General features: G+C 42.5%; 1 protein-coding gene across 1 annotated transcript; it reads left to right on the top strand.

The window, feature by feature from the left end:
- The first annotated feature begins 9,999 nt into the window (after positions 1-9,999).
- On the top strand, positions 10,000-17,316 carry LOC104253166 (A-kinase anchor protein 17B). The gene is made up of 4 exons (XM_009820175.2): positions 10,000-10,073; positions 11,824-12,055; positions 13,331-14,840; positions 15,419-17,316. The coding sequence occupies exons 2-4, from the start codon at positions 11,966-11,968 to the stop codon at positions 15,553-15,555; spliced, it is 1,737 nt and encodes a 578-aa protein (XP_009818477.2). The 5' UTR covers positions 10,000-10,073; positions 11,824-11,965; the 3' UTR covers positions 15,556-17,316.
- Positions 17,317-19,164: the final 1,848 nt, after the last annotated feature.

Raw genomic sequence — 19,164 nt, 5'->3', positions numbered from 1 at the left:
TGGGTACAAGTTACTCCTGGGGAAATTCTGATTGGACACAAGAGGAAATTTTTTCACAGTGAGAACAATCAGCCATTGGAATAATCTCCCCAGGGAAGTGGTGGATTCCCCAACGTTGGACACTTTTAAGATTTGGTTGGACAGGGTGCTGGGCCACCTGGTCTAGACTGCTTTTGCCAAGAAAGTCTGGACCAGATCATCCATGAGGTCCCTTCCAACCTGGTATTCTGTGATTCTATGAGTCTATGAAGATGGTGGTTGGTGTGAGTTTGTCTGTTGTTATTTTTTCTCCCGTGTAAAGGGACATGCCAATATAAAAAGAGTCATTTAAAAAAATAAATTATAATTAAAAAAATGGATGTTACTAACAGGATCTAAGATTACTAAAAATTAATACTTTAAATTGCACCTTCTTTTCACCATTTTTGCCAGCCCAATCGAGTTTATATTGTTTATGTCCTACTTAGTTTCCTTTATTTCACAAGCTACCACTGCAAAAACAACCAGAGCAAGTGAATCCTCTGAGGGAACAGATTTACTTTCGTCTCTTTTTATTCATACAAAAATGCATTTTTATTACAGTTGGAGACTGAATTTTATCGAACATACATTTTATGCAGACGAGTCCCTTGTAAGAACTACTCTGAACACAACTTTTATTTTCTAGAAGATCGCTGTGTATTTCTTTATACTTTGTCTTGCATAGTTGTAGTTAATAAAGAACGACATACACTGTCTTTAAAGTAGCTACTTGTTAATTCTTTAGTCATTCCTACATTGACATCATTCTGCATTACTATACACCTTTTAATCAACCATGCCATCTTTGAAATTTGCCTCAGACACCCTTGCAGTGAAAACATCAGGTTTTGGATTGGTTTTGGTGAGGTTTTGTTTTGTCTTTTTTTTTAAACTATGCAAATAGTTTGGTCACTACCAATGAGTTGCTTCAGGATAATACAGCTGTGGCTAACATCAGAATCAGGCACAACACTGAAATCTGTCACACACTGGTTTTATTAGTAAAGGTGGTGTTGGAGCTTGCTGTCATTCTAAATTAAATTCCATTCTAGTCTGCCACTGACATCCTCGGGCACGTCAGTACCTAACAAGAATATGTTTAAAGTCTGACGGGAAACTTCTGAGATCAGCGAGGGAGAATGAACAAAGCTGTCAAAGAACCCACTTTTCTGCCTGTGCCATCCCCACATATGAGTTAGAAAAGCTCTAAATTTAGTGCTGCTCTGAGGTGTTCGGTTGCCACTGCTTTCCGGGACATTTGCTGGAGACTCCTAGAACACAACATGCTCTCGGTCGATTTCTTCCTTGGTGGGGAGAGGAGAAGCCACTCCAGCAAGTAGTTGGGTTGTCCATATGACTGATAGTGAAAACTAGCAGATTTGCCTATGATAACCCAGGACGTCTGTGACCGAGCCAGAAATAGAACCTTGCACTCCCACTCCTGTGACTTAATCACAAGCCTGCCTTTCTGTACTAAAAGCGATTCACAGTGCCAGCTGGCTTTGTCGGTTGTAAAGCAAACTTCAGAAAAAGGAAGCAACCGAGAAACTTCTTCAGTCTCTGTGTCTATAACAAGGAGCTCACACTAGAATTAATGCCATTGATACGCAGTCTAAGCACAGCTCAGAAATGGTATAAAACAGAATTATATTAAGAAGGATTGTGTACTGTGGACTTTCTGTCTAAATTACTGTATTTCCTCTGGCTGGACAGCTTATGTTATGGAAAACTAATTCTCCTTACAGCCAAAACTTAGCTGTTGGTCTAAGAACTTTTTTTTTTTTAGTAGCCTCTAAGCAAAATCACCCACTTATATACAAAGTATTTCTGAGGTAACCTTGTTGTAGATTAAACCTATCATCATACAGGCTGATTAAAAAGTCCTGACGGGGAAGTTAAACATGTTAAAAATACAAAACAAACCACCACCAGGTACTTTTTAATGTTACCTTAAAGAAATTTAAGTTCAACAAGTTTTCTAAGCAGCCAGCCAGGGGATGGCAGTATTCAACACATCATTCAGTTGTTTCTGGCTAGAAAGTGTTTGTGTAGGTGAGCTGCTTCTCCCTCAGTAACTGATCACATTGGTATCTAAGGAAAGAATATTTCAGCAGTCCACAAATTAGTTTCATGAGTCAAACGTGCAGTGACAGCCATCTGCGATAAGCAAGGTCGTATCATTGTTATTTATGAAACAAAACTGTGTGAGTTTCCTACTGTCCCTTGGAATAGGTCTCGGTGTTCTATTTCAAAATTAAATACAAGATGGAGGTTTGATTTTTCCTATAGACTGTACAACCTGAAGGTAGGGGGATATGGGAGATAGGGAGTCCTAATATGGAAAGTTACCTTAGCTTTTAAATTACTTGAGCAGTATGTAACATCCAGACATAATTCCTGGAATGACGTTACCAAGCCACACAAGCAGAACCATAGCCAAGATTCTTACTTGCACGTACTCAAACACGCTTCATGCCTAAAGCTTCTTCCAACCATCTTCCTCCCCAGCCTATTCCTGAAGCTCCCAGAGAAAGCTGTCTATGTGCGCTGGTTGCCAGGCTTTAAATCAAAGCCATTTGAAATGTAGTAGGTTATGATGTTGCAATCTCTGTGTGAATGCAAATGCTCCTGTGCATTAAAGTTGATTTACTTCAAAACCACTTTAGCGAAATGACAATAAACCCAGAATAAACAAAAAAGCTGCCTCTACGCAGTCCTTTGCACCAGTTTTGCCTAAAATGATTTTCAAAGACATCACATGACTTGCGCAGGCAGGGTTTCACCTTGCCTTGCTGTCCGGTTCCAAGAAGAAAGTTTTTGTAAGAGTAGAGCAAATCCGGGGTCTGCACAATCTAGGTAGGTAACAGATGGGATAAAGCCTAGGAAACTTCAGGCTGCAGAGAAAAGTGTAACTAGGCTGCAAGAGGGAGATGTGGGATAATCATGCCGCTCAAGATCTCTTCCTAATGTCTCATACATTGTATCTTTTGCATAAAACGAGATAGCTAATACTGGCTCAAAACTGTATCTGCAAAACAACTCCATATTTTCTTGTTGCCTCTAGAAACATCAAATCCACTTCTGAAGCAAGGTACTCAGTCTCCCATATTTTTTGTAGCGATGATTTCCATAGTTTTATTATTCACTGTGTAAAAGTGAATCATCCTCTTATGAGTTTTGGACATGGCACTTTTAATTAATATGACATGGCACTTCTTCTCAACATGAGAACGTTGCCAGAGTGATTTCCTTAACATCAGTTTTCCCTGTCTCCTTTGCCAGAGGAAATACAACTTACAGTTCATTCACGGAGTAACTCACCATACTGCTCCAGCAACGTGCACGATCCTAGTAGGCAGGATATTCCGCAATTGCAAAAGACCTCAGTTTCTAGGAGTTTGCTCCCTGAAATACAGAATACAAAATCATTGTATTTACATACCATTTGCTTAATTACAGGTAAGAAACTGGGGTTTTTTCTGCAACCAGGAGGCACAGTATGAGATTTTACTTATTTGTGTGAGTTACTACCGCTGGTAGTAGAGGTACTAAGATATGACAATGTTGGGTTGTAACGCATTGCGCTTAAAAAGGAAGACAGCATTCTTATGCCAGTCACAAGCCTAAGAAAATAAAACCAAAAGCCACAAAAACACTGCGCTGGCAACAAGAAAATTATAGATATTTGTGGCAGAGTTTAACAGGCCTCAATATAAAAGAAAATTTACACTCTATTCATTGTTTGTCATTTTATTATTACAAAACAATTGCCAATGAAATTAGAAAATGCAAATGTACTTTTTGTATAACCTCTCATAATAGGAAAAATGAAATACTATCAGCATTGTCTCATAAATTAGTAGGTGTATATCTTCTTATCTCTTATTTCTGTATCCCACTCTCAGATCTTGAAAGAAATAGCTCTGTATTGCTACATGAAATTTTTTATTTATGAGTTAAAACACTAAAGTTTCTCAACTTATTGCATCTTTGGAAAAGCAGCAGGTACGGAGTAGATGAATATAATGACCCTGCAGCTGCAAACTGATCTCAAATTCCAGTTTGCCTGTTTGGATTTGGAAAAATATACGTAGAAAGGAAAAAATCACGTAACTTAGAGACAGTATCTTTGAAATTTAACCTTTTGTTACATCAGAACACAATTTTATCTTTTAAGATAAAGGAAAACACAAACCAATGTCAGCGTATAATAGATTCCTAGAAAACCTTCCTAATGCAAGGAGAACCAACAACTGTGGAGAAGGCAGCTAGACCCAAGAAACGTTTGTAGGTAAAGGGAGTATCTTTATCGTATCAACTTGCCTAGTGAAAAAATGCAGACATGCTTTTTGGCTCACCAAGTTGTAACAGAAATAGACTCTCACACTAAATATACCTGTAACAATTGTTCTCAGGTTGTAATTGCATACATAGCAATTAGACCATCTGAGAAAATAAGTGCTTGGTACACACATCTGCCTGCAGCCCTAGCCTTGTCCTACGATCATCGACCATCGTAGTTAGAATCACAGAATCACTAAGGTTGGAAAAGACCTGTAAGATCATCAAGTGCCACCATCAACCAACAAACCCCACCATGCCCACTAAACCATGTCCCACAATGCCTCGTCCACATGTTCCTTGAACACGTCCAGGGATGGTGACTCCACCACCTCCCTGGGCAGTTTATTCCAGTGTCTCACCACTCTCTCAGTAAAGAAGTCTTTCCTAACATCCAGTCTGAACCTCCCCTGGAGCAACTTGAGGCCATTTCCTCTTGTTCTGTCACTAGTCACTTGGGAGAAGAGGCCAACACCCACCTCTCTGCAACCCCCTTTCAGGTAATTGTAGAGAGCGATGAGGTCTCCCCTCAGCCTCCTCCTCTCCAGACTGAACAACCCCAGCATACTACCACAAGGGAAGAAATAACCTGTCTGTTTTTAAGAAGGGAGATAAAGGATATAAAAACATGCCATGTTTTACAGTTGTGTTTGGAAGACCACAAGAGACAAAAACCCACTGAACACTGAGGGAGTATTTGAGTCAATGACTGCCCTAAATTTAATTCCCTTGGGGACCTGAAAGGAAGAACAACCAAGTGTCAGTAAGCGTGGACGGTACCTTCAAGAGCGTGGCTGGCGATCCCTTGGGAGCTGCTCCGCTGCGGGCAGCTGACTGCCATACAGTACTAAAACAGGGAAAAGCTGATATTAATCCTCAGACATGTATCGCTCAGACGAAGCGGTGCCGGATGAGCTACCTTTGTTACAGGACAAAGAAAAACATGGTATTGCACCACGCCCCTGTAGCTAGGCCTTGGCACCGCCTAAGCGAGGCAACCGCTGAGCAAGTAACTCTTTGGGATCTTGTTAAGACAACGCACATAGACGATGACCACAGCCCGGAGACAGCAGGCGGGCACCAGGCGAGGGTGGGCCTGCAGGACGACCACGGGCCTCCGCCGTGTGGGCCCTCAGGGGCGAGGAGCGGGGCGGGAAGCGGCGGCCCCGAGAGCCGCCAGCACCTCCTGGGGCTCGGCCGTGCCCCGCCTTGCGACTCGTTCCTCAGAAACACGCGTGAAACCCCCACACGCCACGCAGCCACGCCGGCCCCAGCCGCCTCTCCCCCGGGGTCCGGCCGCCGCGGAGTGGCCCCCGCGGGTGCAGCGCCCTCCCGGTGTGGTCGAGCGGGGCAGCCGAGTCACCGGGCCCGGCCACCGCCCCAGGCCAGCCCCGGCAGGCGGGAGGGGCCGGCGGTGCCGGGCCGCGCCCCCGAGGCGGGTCCCCCCGCCGCTGCCCAGCGTGCGCCGCGCTCCGCCCGGGGGCGGTGGCGGGAAGGGTGCCCGGAGGCGTGTGCGGCCGGCGGCCGCAGCGGCGGCCAGAGGGGTAAGGGGAGCCGGCCCGCTGCGGCCTGTGGGAGCGGGGCGCTGCCGGCGGAGGGCGTCCGCCGCTGCGGGAGGCGCTGGGGGCTCCGGCGCCGGGGAGCGGCTGCGGCGCGGCCCGTGTGGGGAAGGGGCCGCGGCCCGAGGGCTGCCGCTCCCCTCCGTGCCGGCCGGGCCTGGCGTGCGCCCGCCGGGGCGGCGCGGGGGGCGGGGAGCCGTTCCGGCAGCTCTGCCCGGAGCTCGCGGCCCTGCCGGGACGGGGCTGGCGGGTGTCGGGCTCGGCTCGGGCGGCGGCCGCGCACCGGGCTCGGGCGGGCTGGCCCTCCCCTCCGGCTGCCGGGCCGGGCCGGGCCGGAGGAGTGTCACCCTCTCGTCTCCTCCCCCGGCCCGCGCCGCGGGTCGCTGGGCCCGGGGGCAGTTCCTGCTCCGGCTGGCGTGCGGCCGCAGGGGCGCTCCGGCAGCCCGCAGCAGGGCCCGGGGGTGGCAGAGGGCGGCTGCCCCGCACCCTCAGCGGGGCTCGCCGCCGGGGCAGGAGAGCGGGTCGGGCCCTGCCGCCGCCGCCGCCCCCCGGTGCCCGCTGAGACCGCCCCGCGGGGTGGGCGCTGGGCCCCGGCCGCGGGGCTCCTGCTGCCCGGCGGTGCGGGGATCCGACTTGCGGTGCCTGCGGGTCCCGCGGGAGCTCGGGCACCTTCCCGCCGAGCGGAGGGACCGCGGCCTTGGGCAGCTGCGTCCGCGGCGGTGGGGTTGGCTTGCGGCTCTCTTCACCCCCACCTCAAAACGCGCAGCATGAAGTGGTGACGCCGGGAGCGGTATTTTATTGCGGTATTTGTGTGAGCAGCAGCACTTCTGATCACCTCTGCTCTTCTCTTAATTTTGCACAGAGCAAGCAGAATAAACTAGTCCCGCCTGCTGAAAAGCTGTTTCAACCTCTTGTTTAAACTTCTCCGAGTGACTCCTTCTGGTAAACGCTTTTCCGTGTGTGACAGAGTCTTTCTGCTACTATGGATCAATACGTACGCTTGCCACGTTGCCATTTGCTCATCGGTGCTCTTGTATCCCCACCTCCGTGGAATTAAGATATTCCCTCTGCCTCGAGCTCTCCTTGGGCTCTGCTGGTGGAACTGCTCGGGGGCTGCGCCGTGCACGAGGGCAGGGAAACCAGCTGTCTGAAAAGTCACCTGGCAAAATACGATTATTTCTTTTTTTTTCTCCAAGCTAGATCTCTTTTCTGACCCGGTTGATGGTATGGTCTCAGAAACCGTGGTCATGGCCCAGGGTCAGGCATGAGTGACCAGCTGGGGAACTGGGGATGGTAAGAGCTGTTTGAGCTAGCGGTACTGTGAGCCAATGTGAGGGGCACCTTTGGATCAAATTGTTCTCACTACCTGCATTTTGCTTGTATGGACTATATGGGTGTTTCAGGTTAGATATTGCCAGGCTGTTAACGTTTCCCTAAAGTCTAATTTTGTTTTAAATTATGAACTTGAGTGATACGTTTTAGGGTGTTCTAGGATAATTTAGTCAATGTAAAAAGGGTCATGTGGATATGCAGAAAAATAATTTCAGAGTTGCTGATTTATCCTCGTGGTTTTCTTTAATGCTGGGAAAGGGTTATTGTAGTACATTAGTAACAGCTTGGGTTTCCATTGCAGTGTTGTGGGGAGTATGTTTAAGTGGTGATAGAAAATAGGCTTAAAGGACTTAATTCGCTGTGTGAGCAGCAAGCCAGTGGATCAGACAGTAAATAATGATGTGCTTTGTATGCAGTTATGTGATGAGAAATACATTTCTGATGCTTGAAGACCTCCTGGCTGTAAGGAAGAGTGGGGAGGAGCAAGGGTAATGGTCTGCACTGGGAAACCACTATAGCTTACTCAGCTCTATGAAGAGACTTTTGGGCTTACTTCTAGGTGATTTATTGCAGCAGTAGGAATATGGTTGCAGCCATGATGGTGTAAGGATATAAGTGAAGAAAGATTTGCAAGGGCAGGATAATATCAGTTGGTTTAATAGAAGATGTACTCGCAAAACAGAACAAGCTTTTGGGTACACCAGCTCTTCTTCAGGCTTGACTTTCATGCCTCTTTAGGTTTCAACAGCGCTGTCCTGGATGTTTTAACCTGCTGTACCTCAAATCTTAGTGTGATGGAAAAAGTGCAGTTGATGCTAGCATTATAGATAGCTTTACGAAGCTCTTTATCTTAATGCACAGTGGGCAGAAAGGATTCTAGAGACCACTCGCTTTTTCAGTTTTGTAGCAAGTACTTTGGGTGTTTCTGCTTTGCTTACATGAGATACTGAAGGTGTGTCTGTATATATACACAGCCATATTCAGAGGTTAATCCTGAGCTAGTCCGCCTTGCCTGACAAAGTTGTGGTTAATTCTGAGTGCATTTGGCAGCAGTTCCTTAACAGGAGCGATTCAGTGCTGTGGTCTGGTTTTGGCGCTTTTTTTTTTTATTAGACTAGCTTTTCCTTCAGTACATATGTATTTCTTTTCTTCATCATTCTGAATAAAGTATAGTCACCCTCTTTACCAGACAGCTTCTTGCACTGCACTTGTCTTCCCCTACAGATTCCTAGATTGAAGGCAAACAGGCATTCCTCAAGTAATGGCAATATAATTTTTAACTTGTGACAGCCATTTTCCAGACTTTTTTCATGTTGCTTCAGCAGAAGCTTTTATGTGGCACTCCTGCAGTTCTCTGTGTATATGTATCTTCCCCCCCGCCCTTGGTTTAGTCTGTATTTATGTTAAAATGGTGGCTAAAAAGAAAGAAAAATATAGCATATGCACAGCATTAAAATATACTAACCTTTATTTGTTACTAGCTGCTGAGATTTTTGTGGAAGAAACTGGCACAGACGGTGGTTTGCCAACTTCTGCTCTTTTTTCCTTGAAGTTAGGTCTGAGAAGTCCTTGCTAACCAGTGGAAGCCTCTATGTAAACTTTTTGTACACTTAAGCATGTGAAAGGAAAAAACCTTGTGATTGTCCTGTTTGTACTGGGTATAGAGATACTGATATATGAAGTTCATGGACCTGAACTTAAGTCCTTTAATCAAAAAATGGCGTTTTACTGTTTTGATTTCCTGAAAACTTGGTGTGGCTAAGGTAAAAGTTGTAAATATTTTCAGTGTGGTTGGCACTGAAATTGGGAGATGATCTCAGAAGCTGGCGACTCTCTTTGAAAGGTACTTGGTTTCTTATTGTTAAGCATGAAGTAGGTGCAGCAGCTGCCCTAATTTAGGTGGTTCTTGGCTAGTACCTCTCTTCTCTGTACCTTTTTGCTTAAGTATGTTGAGGGATGAATCCATTTAAGTGCTGTGCTTAGTGTGGCGTTACAAAAGAAAACTTGCAATCTGTAAGCTTAATTTCAGCAGCCTAATAGCTTACCTCCGTAGCTACTTATTAGAGTGTATCCTGTTTTGGTATTTTTTCCTGGCAGGTAATTTCTAAACTGTGACCCTAAAATATACCTCTGTGCTAGAAATAACACTTCATATTACTTATTTTTGCAGTGTAGATAGACCTTGATGCAATTTGTTTGAGTGTTTTCTTTTAATGTGCTCACACCTGGGCATTTGAAGCTGATTAAATGCAGCACACATCAACAGAATTCATCACTTTTTAAGCAAGCAAGCATTTCATCCAAAAGATGTTGCTCTGAGAGTCAGTGAACTCTAGTTCTGGCAGCACTGCACGAATCCTGCAGCTAGGAACGCTCTGCTGAACATACTGAACTTTGAGTTCCCAGAAGAGCATGCCAGGAATGGGTTTGGTCAAAAGTATGATGTCAGATTGTGAGCCCCTGATGTCACAGCAGGAGGAGACATTTGGAAGTGGGGTGTTTGAGCTTGACTGACAACCCAGTGTGAACTTCAGAAGAGCTGTTCTAGTACGCCAGGGTAGAGAGAAACATTCTCACGAGTGTAGTAGCATTTGGTAGTCATCTGGGGTCTCATTTGCTCAGCAGGTTGTCTGTGTTTGTATAAATACACGGCAAACTGGACTGCTAAGTCTGATTCTGCTTCTTCTGTGACAGGTGACTTTTGATACAACCAGACATTTTAGTGAAGGAGCCATAAGAAAGAGAAGCCTGGAAAGACTTAAAGCTGCAAGAACAGGAGCACGTTCGAAAAAGGGGGAAAAAAAGAGAGGGGGTTGAAAGGTGAGAGTGTATTTTTAGAGAATGTCCCATTTTCTTGAGATTTGTTACGCTATCTCATGCCAAGTAAAATCCAGGAAGAGTGGTTACTGTAAAAATCCAGGGTTTGAGGAAACGGGAGTCAGAGAACTTGAAGCAATATTACATAGTTTTTAATTTATGTGTTACTGTCGGAAAGAAAAGCATCATGATAATTCTGTGTGTAAGGTATCTGGGTTATGAGAAAGGTTGGACTAGAGACATCCTGAGGTCCCTTTCAGATTGGATTATTCTATGATTCTGTGGGCCTGGAGTGAAATCAGAGAGCTGTTGCGCTCAAATTGCTCTGAGGCTTGATTGCTTAAGATTCTGCATGTGGGCTTTCTGTATTGCTCTGTGCTGCAACATCACAAATTAACGTCTTTATGCCCTGAAGTAAAATTAACGTGATGTATGTTTCTAGGTGCCTCCCAGATGACTGGAAGGTCCAAAACTAGAGATGAGCACTTTTCTGCCTTTCCCTCTACTCCTTTTTACATGTTATTTTTTTCATTGTTGTTATCTTTAGGGCAGTGTGCTTAAATTTTGTGTAAGAGTAATAGTAGTATATTGAAGTTTTAATTCTGTAGGTAGTGTGTTTGGATGGCATCCTACACTGTCACTGGTAATTAATCATGTTCCACACCTTCGTATCTTAAAAAAAAGCCCAACACTTAGAACATGGAGCATAGCAACTCTAACGCTAGGTCTCTGAATTCAAACATTGCTATGCTTCCATTGTTAATACCTTCTTATCCAAATACTTTAAAAAAATATTTTTAAACACTTACTTGTGTGAACACTTTGTTGTAAGGGTAGAAGTGAGAAAACTCATGGGTAATAGGTAAAGCAAAAGCCGCGCACGCCAGCAAAGCAAAACAAGGAGTTCATTCACTGCTTCCCATTGGCAGGCAGGTGTTCAGCCATCCCCAGGAAAGCAGGGCTCCATCACGTATAATGGCTATTTGGGAAAACAAGTGCCATCGCTCCGAATGTCCCCGCTTCCTCCTCCTTCCCTTAGCTTTTCATTGCTGAGCATGACGTCATATGGTATGGAATATCCCTTTGGTCAGTTGGGGTCAGCTGTCCCGGCTGTGTCCCCTCCAACTTCTTGTGTACCCCCAGCCTGCTTGCTGGTGGGGCGGTGTGAGAAGCAGAAAAGGCCTTGATGCCATGTAAGCACTGGTAACTAAAACATCCCTGTGTTACCAGCACTGTTTTCAGCACAAACCGAAACCTTAGACCCATACTAGCTACAGTGAAGAAAATTAACTCTACCCCAGCCAAGACCAGCACACAGCTTCAACTTTAATTTTTAGAACAGTGCAAATAGTCTTGTAATATCTCTTAAATGGGACCCTCATGCTAATCCGTAGGTGAGATTTGTTAACTTAAGAATTAGATCCAAATGATCAGTCTCTAGTTGTGTCCCTGGAGACAAATAATGATGTGATTCTGTCATCTTGGCAGTGCTTATAAAGAGAATCCTATAATGCAAATCATTTGAAGAGACAAAAAACTTTGGAAATGTGTGCATCAGTTGGATGCATCTCATCTGTGTGCCATGTTTTTTTAAACATGTTATTCTAACAAACAAGATTTCTTGTTAGCCGCATGTGGATTCTTGGTGACTGGTTGTTTATTATTAGCACTTCAAAGACTTGCATCCAATTCCCCAGGACTCAAAATGTAAAACAAGTGTCATCTAAATTGTCCCGTATTGATAATTACCTAGAAAAAGACGTGGTGATGAAAAGAAGTTCAAGAGAGAAAAAAGAAAGCTAAGCTCGAGAGAAGAGAGGCAGATAGATGGAGATGAGAAACATCCCCAAAAGCAGCAGAAGGTACCAGCTGAAGAACAGCAGTGGCCAGAGAATATGCCTGAATGGGAAGAAAGGAAATCCCTGCTAGCTCAGAGAAGAGTGGAGTCTGTCAGACTGCTTACAGTGCTGTTAAACCGTGTGAAAGTAAGACTATTTTAAAACATATTTTAAATTTTCAAGAGTATTTTTTAGAGCTTGAAATAATTCACCAGACATTTGATGTCTTGATGCTATTCAGAAGAATGCCTTGGGACTGACCAAACACTGAGAAGGCCTGAGGTCTAAGTCTTGTGATAATCTGCTCTCAGTCTTGCCCTGAGAGCAAAGGTAGTGCATTTCCACCCAGAAACTTTGCCTTTGATGCTTTTGCGAGGCCATGTCATTACTGAGTAAAAATAGGGCTGGAAGGGCTGTATCAGCTCTATTAGACTTGATGGAGCATTGCAAACAAGGAGTTTCGGGGCGGGGAAGCAAATGATGTTATCTCTGCTTGTTTTGGTCTCAGGTCTGCAAGTGACGATTAAATTGACACAGAATATGCCGTATCTAATAGCCTCTCTTTTGTGGCCAACACTAAGCTATCAGTGTTATTTCAGTTTGATTCAGCGAACGTTTTGAGAAAGTCAGCAGAGGAGTGATAAAAATTCAAGTGTTTTGCGCACAGATTAATGTTTGGAGATGTATTTTAGTGCTTTAGCTAAAAAAAAAGTTTTAAATGAAAACGGGTTTTCATTTCTCAGGGGTACTAACATGGCTTGGTCGTCACTATTTGCTAAGTGAAAGTTTGCTTGCAGCTTTTAACAAGTGTATGTTTTCCCCAATCCTTAATGTTAAAGATTTCTAAAGGACTATAATTTACTAAGAGTTCAAGTCAGAGGCTACCCTTGCCGTTCTGCATGAATTTTAGGGCCCCATAACATCTTGACATTGGCCGCCTTAATTATGAAGGTGATGTGTTGAATAAACTTCTATTTTCTTGGTTTCACCACTTAGAAAGCTTTAGATTGGTTGTATTTGGACCCATTTAAAACAATGTATAACAAAGCAATTTATTCTAAATAAAATATTTGATCTACAAAAGTGTAGTAATTTTACTGTTGCATGCAATACTAGTTGTTGCGATGCTGTGATCAAACACAGAATAAATATTTTGTTATGCAGTTGCAGTGAGATAGACGAATTGGTTGAAAGGACCACTTATTTAATTGAGAATGCAGCTTTCTGAGATGATGAAATATCTGTAGTTCTAACTTAAGAATAGTGAGATTGGCTTAGTTCAGAGCTCGATCGTACAAACTTATCCCTCGCCTGTATAATTCTTCTGTCTGTGGGACTGCTTGCTTATGAGTTTGCAGTTTAGCACTCTTTATAGTGCTCAGTATAAATGTACATAATAATTTTCCTGATTTTTATTTGAAGGATTTTGCACAGTTGGCAAGTCAAAAAGTGGATCCTTCATTGGGCGTAAGGAAGGATGATTCCTTTTCTGAAACAGCATTAAAATGCGTACGTCAGGAACTGATTAACTCCCATTATCATACGCACAAAGAGGTGAAACATAAAGAAGAGTTTAAGTGTCCGTTAACCCAAAAAGGTAGCATCTTATGTAGTGAGGAAGGAGATGTGAGTAATTTCCATGCGTCTACTTGTCATATAGTCAGGACGATTTTAAATGATCCCTCTACAGCCCTGAGTTCTGACAGACTGCCTGGTAGAGATGTGTACAACTCCTTTGGCTGTGGGTCTTTACTGATTACAGTTACGCAAGACTGCAGGGTCATCGAATCTCTCGATGGAAGGGACTACCCAACTTTGAATGTAGTTCACACGCAGACAGTGTCTGATGAAGACAGCTGCAGAAAGCTAAAGGTTTATGAGACTGATGAATTCATCCATTATTTACTAAACTACTATCAGACACCACGCTATGCACGTGTTTACTTAGAGCCAAAAACCACTGCGAACAAGTCCTGGTGGAAGAGAGTGGTGTCTGATGATTTTGACATCAGCTTGAGTAACAAACATGGTCAGCACTTCAGAGAAGCAAGTCCTGTGCAAGACCTCAACAGGAGAAATTGTAGTAGCGATGATAATTATAAGCTGGTGATCACAGTTGGGGAACTTGAGTCAACAGACACAGTGTTAGAAAACAAGACCCATGGGAGTAGGTTTGCAAAAAAGTTGCAAGTGCGGAGGAATGACTCATTCATTGTTGATAACTTACCACATGCTGGACTGAATCATTCTTTGGATTGCACTGCTCTTACTCATGATAAGGAATTCAAACAAGAAGATGGTAGTGATGAAGGTACCGTACCATACAAGACATGTAGATCTGCTTGCAGATTAAAGGATTTGTTGGAAGAGATTAATGATTCAGAGTACCTTAGAGAGGCATGTAGCAGCTCAATGAAGAGAACAGAAAGAAGGTGTGAAGAAATTTACAGCAATTGTAATAAAGGGTGCTTGCCTGCAAGAGCTGGGGAAAGAAAATTACCAGTTTATCTTAAAAATGTAACTCTGGAAGGTCAAGAGGAGGAAAGCTGCAAATATAGCTTCTATTCTAATTCTGTCCATGAGGGCTTGTCAAGGCAGTGTGAACATAAGCTTAAAAAGTCGTGCAAGAGGTCTAGTAGTAAATTAAGACCTGAAGGACAGAAAAGTGAGAGACAATCCAGGGAAGAGGAGAGAAATGCTCTCAAAATGAAGAAAAAGCGAAAAAAGCTTTCTTCTAATCTTTTATCTGATGAATGTGGCTTTTCAGAGACGGACAGTTGCATGCAGCTGGAGTCGCTCAGAAAGATACAAAGAAAATGTAAGAAAATGTTTCACAACAAAGTGAAATTCAAGACACTTCACACCGCTGTGGCAGCACCAGATGTTACCCCTCATGATGGCTTGCCACTTTCGGAGACCCTCCAGAGGACAGGTGAGAAAGAGGGACACCAGAACTAAGGTGACTGAATTTGACAGGTCTCTGGCAGGTGAGGTTAGTTGTCACATGAATGGTAAGTGTTTTTAAAAAGAATTCTAAAAAGTATAAACATGGCGTTAAAGAAGAGTGTGACTTCTCTGCAGTTAAAGGTTTGTTTAGTTTAGCTCAGACACACTATGCGCAGCTGCAGTTGAAGAGTAGTATTTGTCTTCTTAATTGGATAGCAAAGTATCTGTCATGGGCATTAGCAGATAGGTGGTTATTCTGTTGATAACAGCATGCATGCCAACAACTCAACATACTTTAGACAACTAAAACGTTGTTAGACAACTCAATATGTGGTACATCTGGGTGGGAAGTACTGTCTGAAGTTAGTGAATTTATATATAGGTAGTTATGTGATCTCCATATAGGATTGCTACGTTTCTGGCTATTGTTCCTCACAGCCCTTTCACAATTTACTATGCTTTCAGTTCGTTGGCGGATACCTTACAGCTACCTCCCCATACCCTTTCCCTCCTTGCTCCCCAACAAACTCATTTCAAGTAACTTTTTCATATACTTATCTACAGGAGATGAGAGGAAGTTAATGTTGAGAAGAGAGATGGATGCAGATGTCAGAGGATGCCCTCTGTTTCCTCTTGAGATAATTCAGACAAACCCCTGCTCAGATACTTTCTGTGGAGCAGAGCCCAGAAGAGGATGCTGAACGGCTACTATATAATAGCTTTTAAGTTTTTATACAGAAGTGGGAGAAGAAAGCCCTTTGACTGTTAAAAGATATATGAAATGCTGGGGTTTTTTTGCTTAGGTAATGCCTTCAGTTAGAATATCTAACTTGTGTAGTGAACCACAAATCCAGAATCTGTGTTTGCCTTTCGGATAACAGAGGACCAAAACTTTCCCTAGGGCCAGACAAACTTTCATGGACCAGTTGCCAAGAATTTGAAAGGTTACAGATTGAGATCTGAGCGTGTTATATTCTGATTAAAGGTAGGGAACCATGTAAATATCGAAGTTACAGTATTTAGTAATAACGAGTCATTGGAAAAAACCATAGCTGTGTAAATCCTAGAGCAAGCATATGAAGTGCTGCCTCAATCACATTGTTAAAATCATGGGACTGGAAGGTGTGGGGGGCATTTATACTCAATTGTGGGAAGTAATAGATTTCCAAATATGAAAAAAAAAAAAAAAAAATCCCATCTTCTGTAAAACCCACACTGGAAAAATGCTTGTTTTCTATTTACAATTCTCAAGGTGTTTCTGAAAACTTGCTGGTCTTTGGGAGGGTGGATTCCACTGAAGTTGTGCTTCCAGGAATCTGAATGATTGTCTAAACAAAGCTCTGAACGTTAGACAGTGAAAGGGCAGTGCTTGTCAGCATGCTGACAGTCCCCATGTATATGCAGGTTGAAGATTTGTTCACAAGATTTCAAAATGTGCCCTTTTGAAGGCACATGCAGTGAGATAGCTGTTTAGTATGAGTTTGCTTACAAATAATTTCCAGAGGAATTGTCAAATGTTGTCAGATTTGTGCTGCATGTAGGTAAAAATGTGAAAACGCAGTCTAGGAGCTTGAGTTATATCCATATTTATTCAGCTGGCTATATTTAGAAGACAGCCACAATTGCTTTTGGACAAAGTCCCTTAGCAAGATATAGAGGACCAGTTCTAAGTTCAGTACACTGATTATTTCAGCTTTCATTCTAGTATGCTTTATTTATTACATGTCAATATACTAAGTTAATGTGATGATGTTGCCTTCATTACATAAATCTTACCCATGTTTGTAACTTCTGCTCTAATAAATAGTAATAAAAAAATAATATTGTAATTGTTCATGGTAGATAGTGTTCCCTCAGTGTTCAATACTGGCGATTCCTACAGGCTTCTAAGCCAGGTTTTATCAATCTTCTCTGTTCACACGTTCAGATGATGAGTGCCTTTTCAGGGTCATGAATGACATGGTTGCTACTCAAAGTACTGTTAATCTATTACTTTTATCTAAAAAGATCTTATTTTCTTGACATAAATATTTTCTGACTATTTTGAAGAACATTCACGCCCTCTTAAGTCTCCTTTTTAGTATTTTATACAGTTATAATGAAGATCAACTATTGTATTTGTTGACTGTGTAAAATGTTTCAGTTGCACTGATACGACATACCAAGAGTGTTTTTTCTCTATGCAGTATTTGCAGATTAAAGATGACAAAACTTCCCCCTCTGTCAATCTATAGATGGTTCTGTGTGCTTAAGTACCCATTTCCTATGAGACAGGCCTTTCGATTACAGGTGAGGAAGTATTTATTTATTTTCATTAAGCTGGGGGAGCAGGAACTAAAGATTTCCTTCAGTGTCAATTTCCAGTGTTTTATCAACATGTTGTCACAATATTCAATAACAAATAAATACACCAGTTCTGTAACTGCTTCTTGCGTTCACCTATATTGATTGAAATTGAGAAAGCAAATCCTCTATCTCCAAGTCCTCATTCCATGTAAAACATTGTTAGTAAATAAAATGTGTGCACTTTAAAATGTGAGACACCATTGTAATCTTCATAATGAAATAAGAACTTTGGGGTTTCCTGTTTGTTCACAGGTGGCATTATTTAGAACCTGTTTTCAGGTGTTTTGATATTAATTCTTTACTTTTCCTATTGACACACTTAATTTGAGCCCCATCCTTTCATATGCTGGACTGTTCAGTGTAATTTTATTATCCTGAAGGCTAATCTTTAAAGATAGATATAACAGTTTGCTTTAAAACTTTTTAAACACATAGCTTTGTAGATTAAATTTCAGTAGTTACAAGAATAAGTCACATCTCAAGTATGAAAGTTACAGAATATTTAGACAATTAGAACATTTCATAGGTGAAAATATAATTTAAAAGCACATTTATATAGTTCAGCAATGGAAATGAGTAATATTGCTGACATAATTTCACACCTTTCAGTTTGAGCCTGACATGTGCTGTTGTACTCAGCTGGTGTTTCAAGAGGTTGGGTTTTTTTTATGGAAACACTGTTTACTCTGACATGTATGAAGTAGGGCCCTGAGACTGCAGATCTTGCAATCCATACAGAACTAATGAAAATGCCTCCTAATAGAGCTAGTGGGAACAGAAGTCTTCTCAGGGGAGCTGTCTTAACTAAGCTTGTTGTCAGAAATAGATGGCCAGTTGGTTCTACCTCGTGCTGAACACTGAAGTCAAAATCCTACAGGCTGTTTTTAAAGCGGAAATACACAATGCCCATTATTACATGAGTCCATCTGCTTGAAATACAAGAATACAGCAATTATGATACAAAGCCCTTTCTTCTTAATCCAGAGATTCCAGGCAATGCATAGAAATGCCTCACCTTTTGTAAAACCCCTTACATAACTCTCGACATAAGCATTCATTACGGAACTTTTTTTTGTTTAACTGAAACAGCGTAAGTAAGAGCTAATAAAGATGAATAAGAGCAGGTAGAGTCCAGATAAAAGAGTATCTGAATTTTATAAAGCAGGTGACAGTATGCCAGAACTGGTTGGAAATGAGGTTCTACTTGATTGTTTTGATTTGTCCTAGAGCTCCTCACGTATGCCTTCGTGAGGCACACAAGTACGGGTGTTGGGACACTTCAGATGAGCAAGATTGCTGACAGTCTCTGCTCTTAGTTGGTCATCGTGTCCTACTTGGTTAATGTGCAATCTGTTAAGCTACCTGGCATGGTTCTTTCTGCTTAGTCATTGCAGCCACTGTTGAAGGAAGGGATCAAGTTGCAATGAACGGAGTAAAAAAGAAGCTAAACCCTGTCCATTTTCTCCAGCACTTTAGCAGAAGATAAAATCTATGCCTGGTGCTTCATGAAACCACTGCTTTTGTGACTCACTTCTTCCTCTTTCACAACAAATTCTCTGTTTTCTCTGAAAAAGTAGTGGTCTTACCAAAGTGTAACACTTCCTTCCCAAGAGGCATGGATGCTTGACATTAAGGTTTGCCTTGTGTTACTGCCAGTTTTCTGGGTAGTTTTTATTTATTATTATTTGCAATGCATCATGTTGTAACATACAGATTAATACTTTTTATGCCTAACTCTGTTTTTGCAACAGCAAAGCATATTATGCAACATGAATGTGTTCTATATTTAATACTCGGTTATACTACAGAACCACATTTACAGGCATTCAGCTAGAACATATTATACTCAATCTATGCGTTGGATAATGGAAGACATTGGAGAAAGACAATATAAAACTTGAAACACTGGGAGAGGATTAAGTATCACGTTTAGTTGCAGTAAATGAAAACAAACACTGTTATGC

Source organism: Gavia stellata, chromosome 14, assembly GCF_030936135.1.
Source record: "Gavia stellata isolate bGavSte3 chromosome 14, bGavSte3.hap2, whole genome shotgun sequence".
Taxonomy (NCBI): domain Eukaryota; kingdom Metazoa; phylum Chordata; class Aves; order Gaviiformes; family Gaviidae; genus Gavia; species Gavia stellata.
Note: the sequence above shows the minus strand (reverse complement) of the source record. Positions and strands in the feature narration are given on the sequence as shown.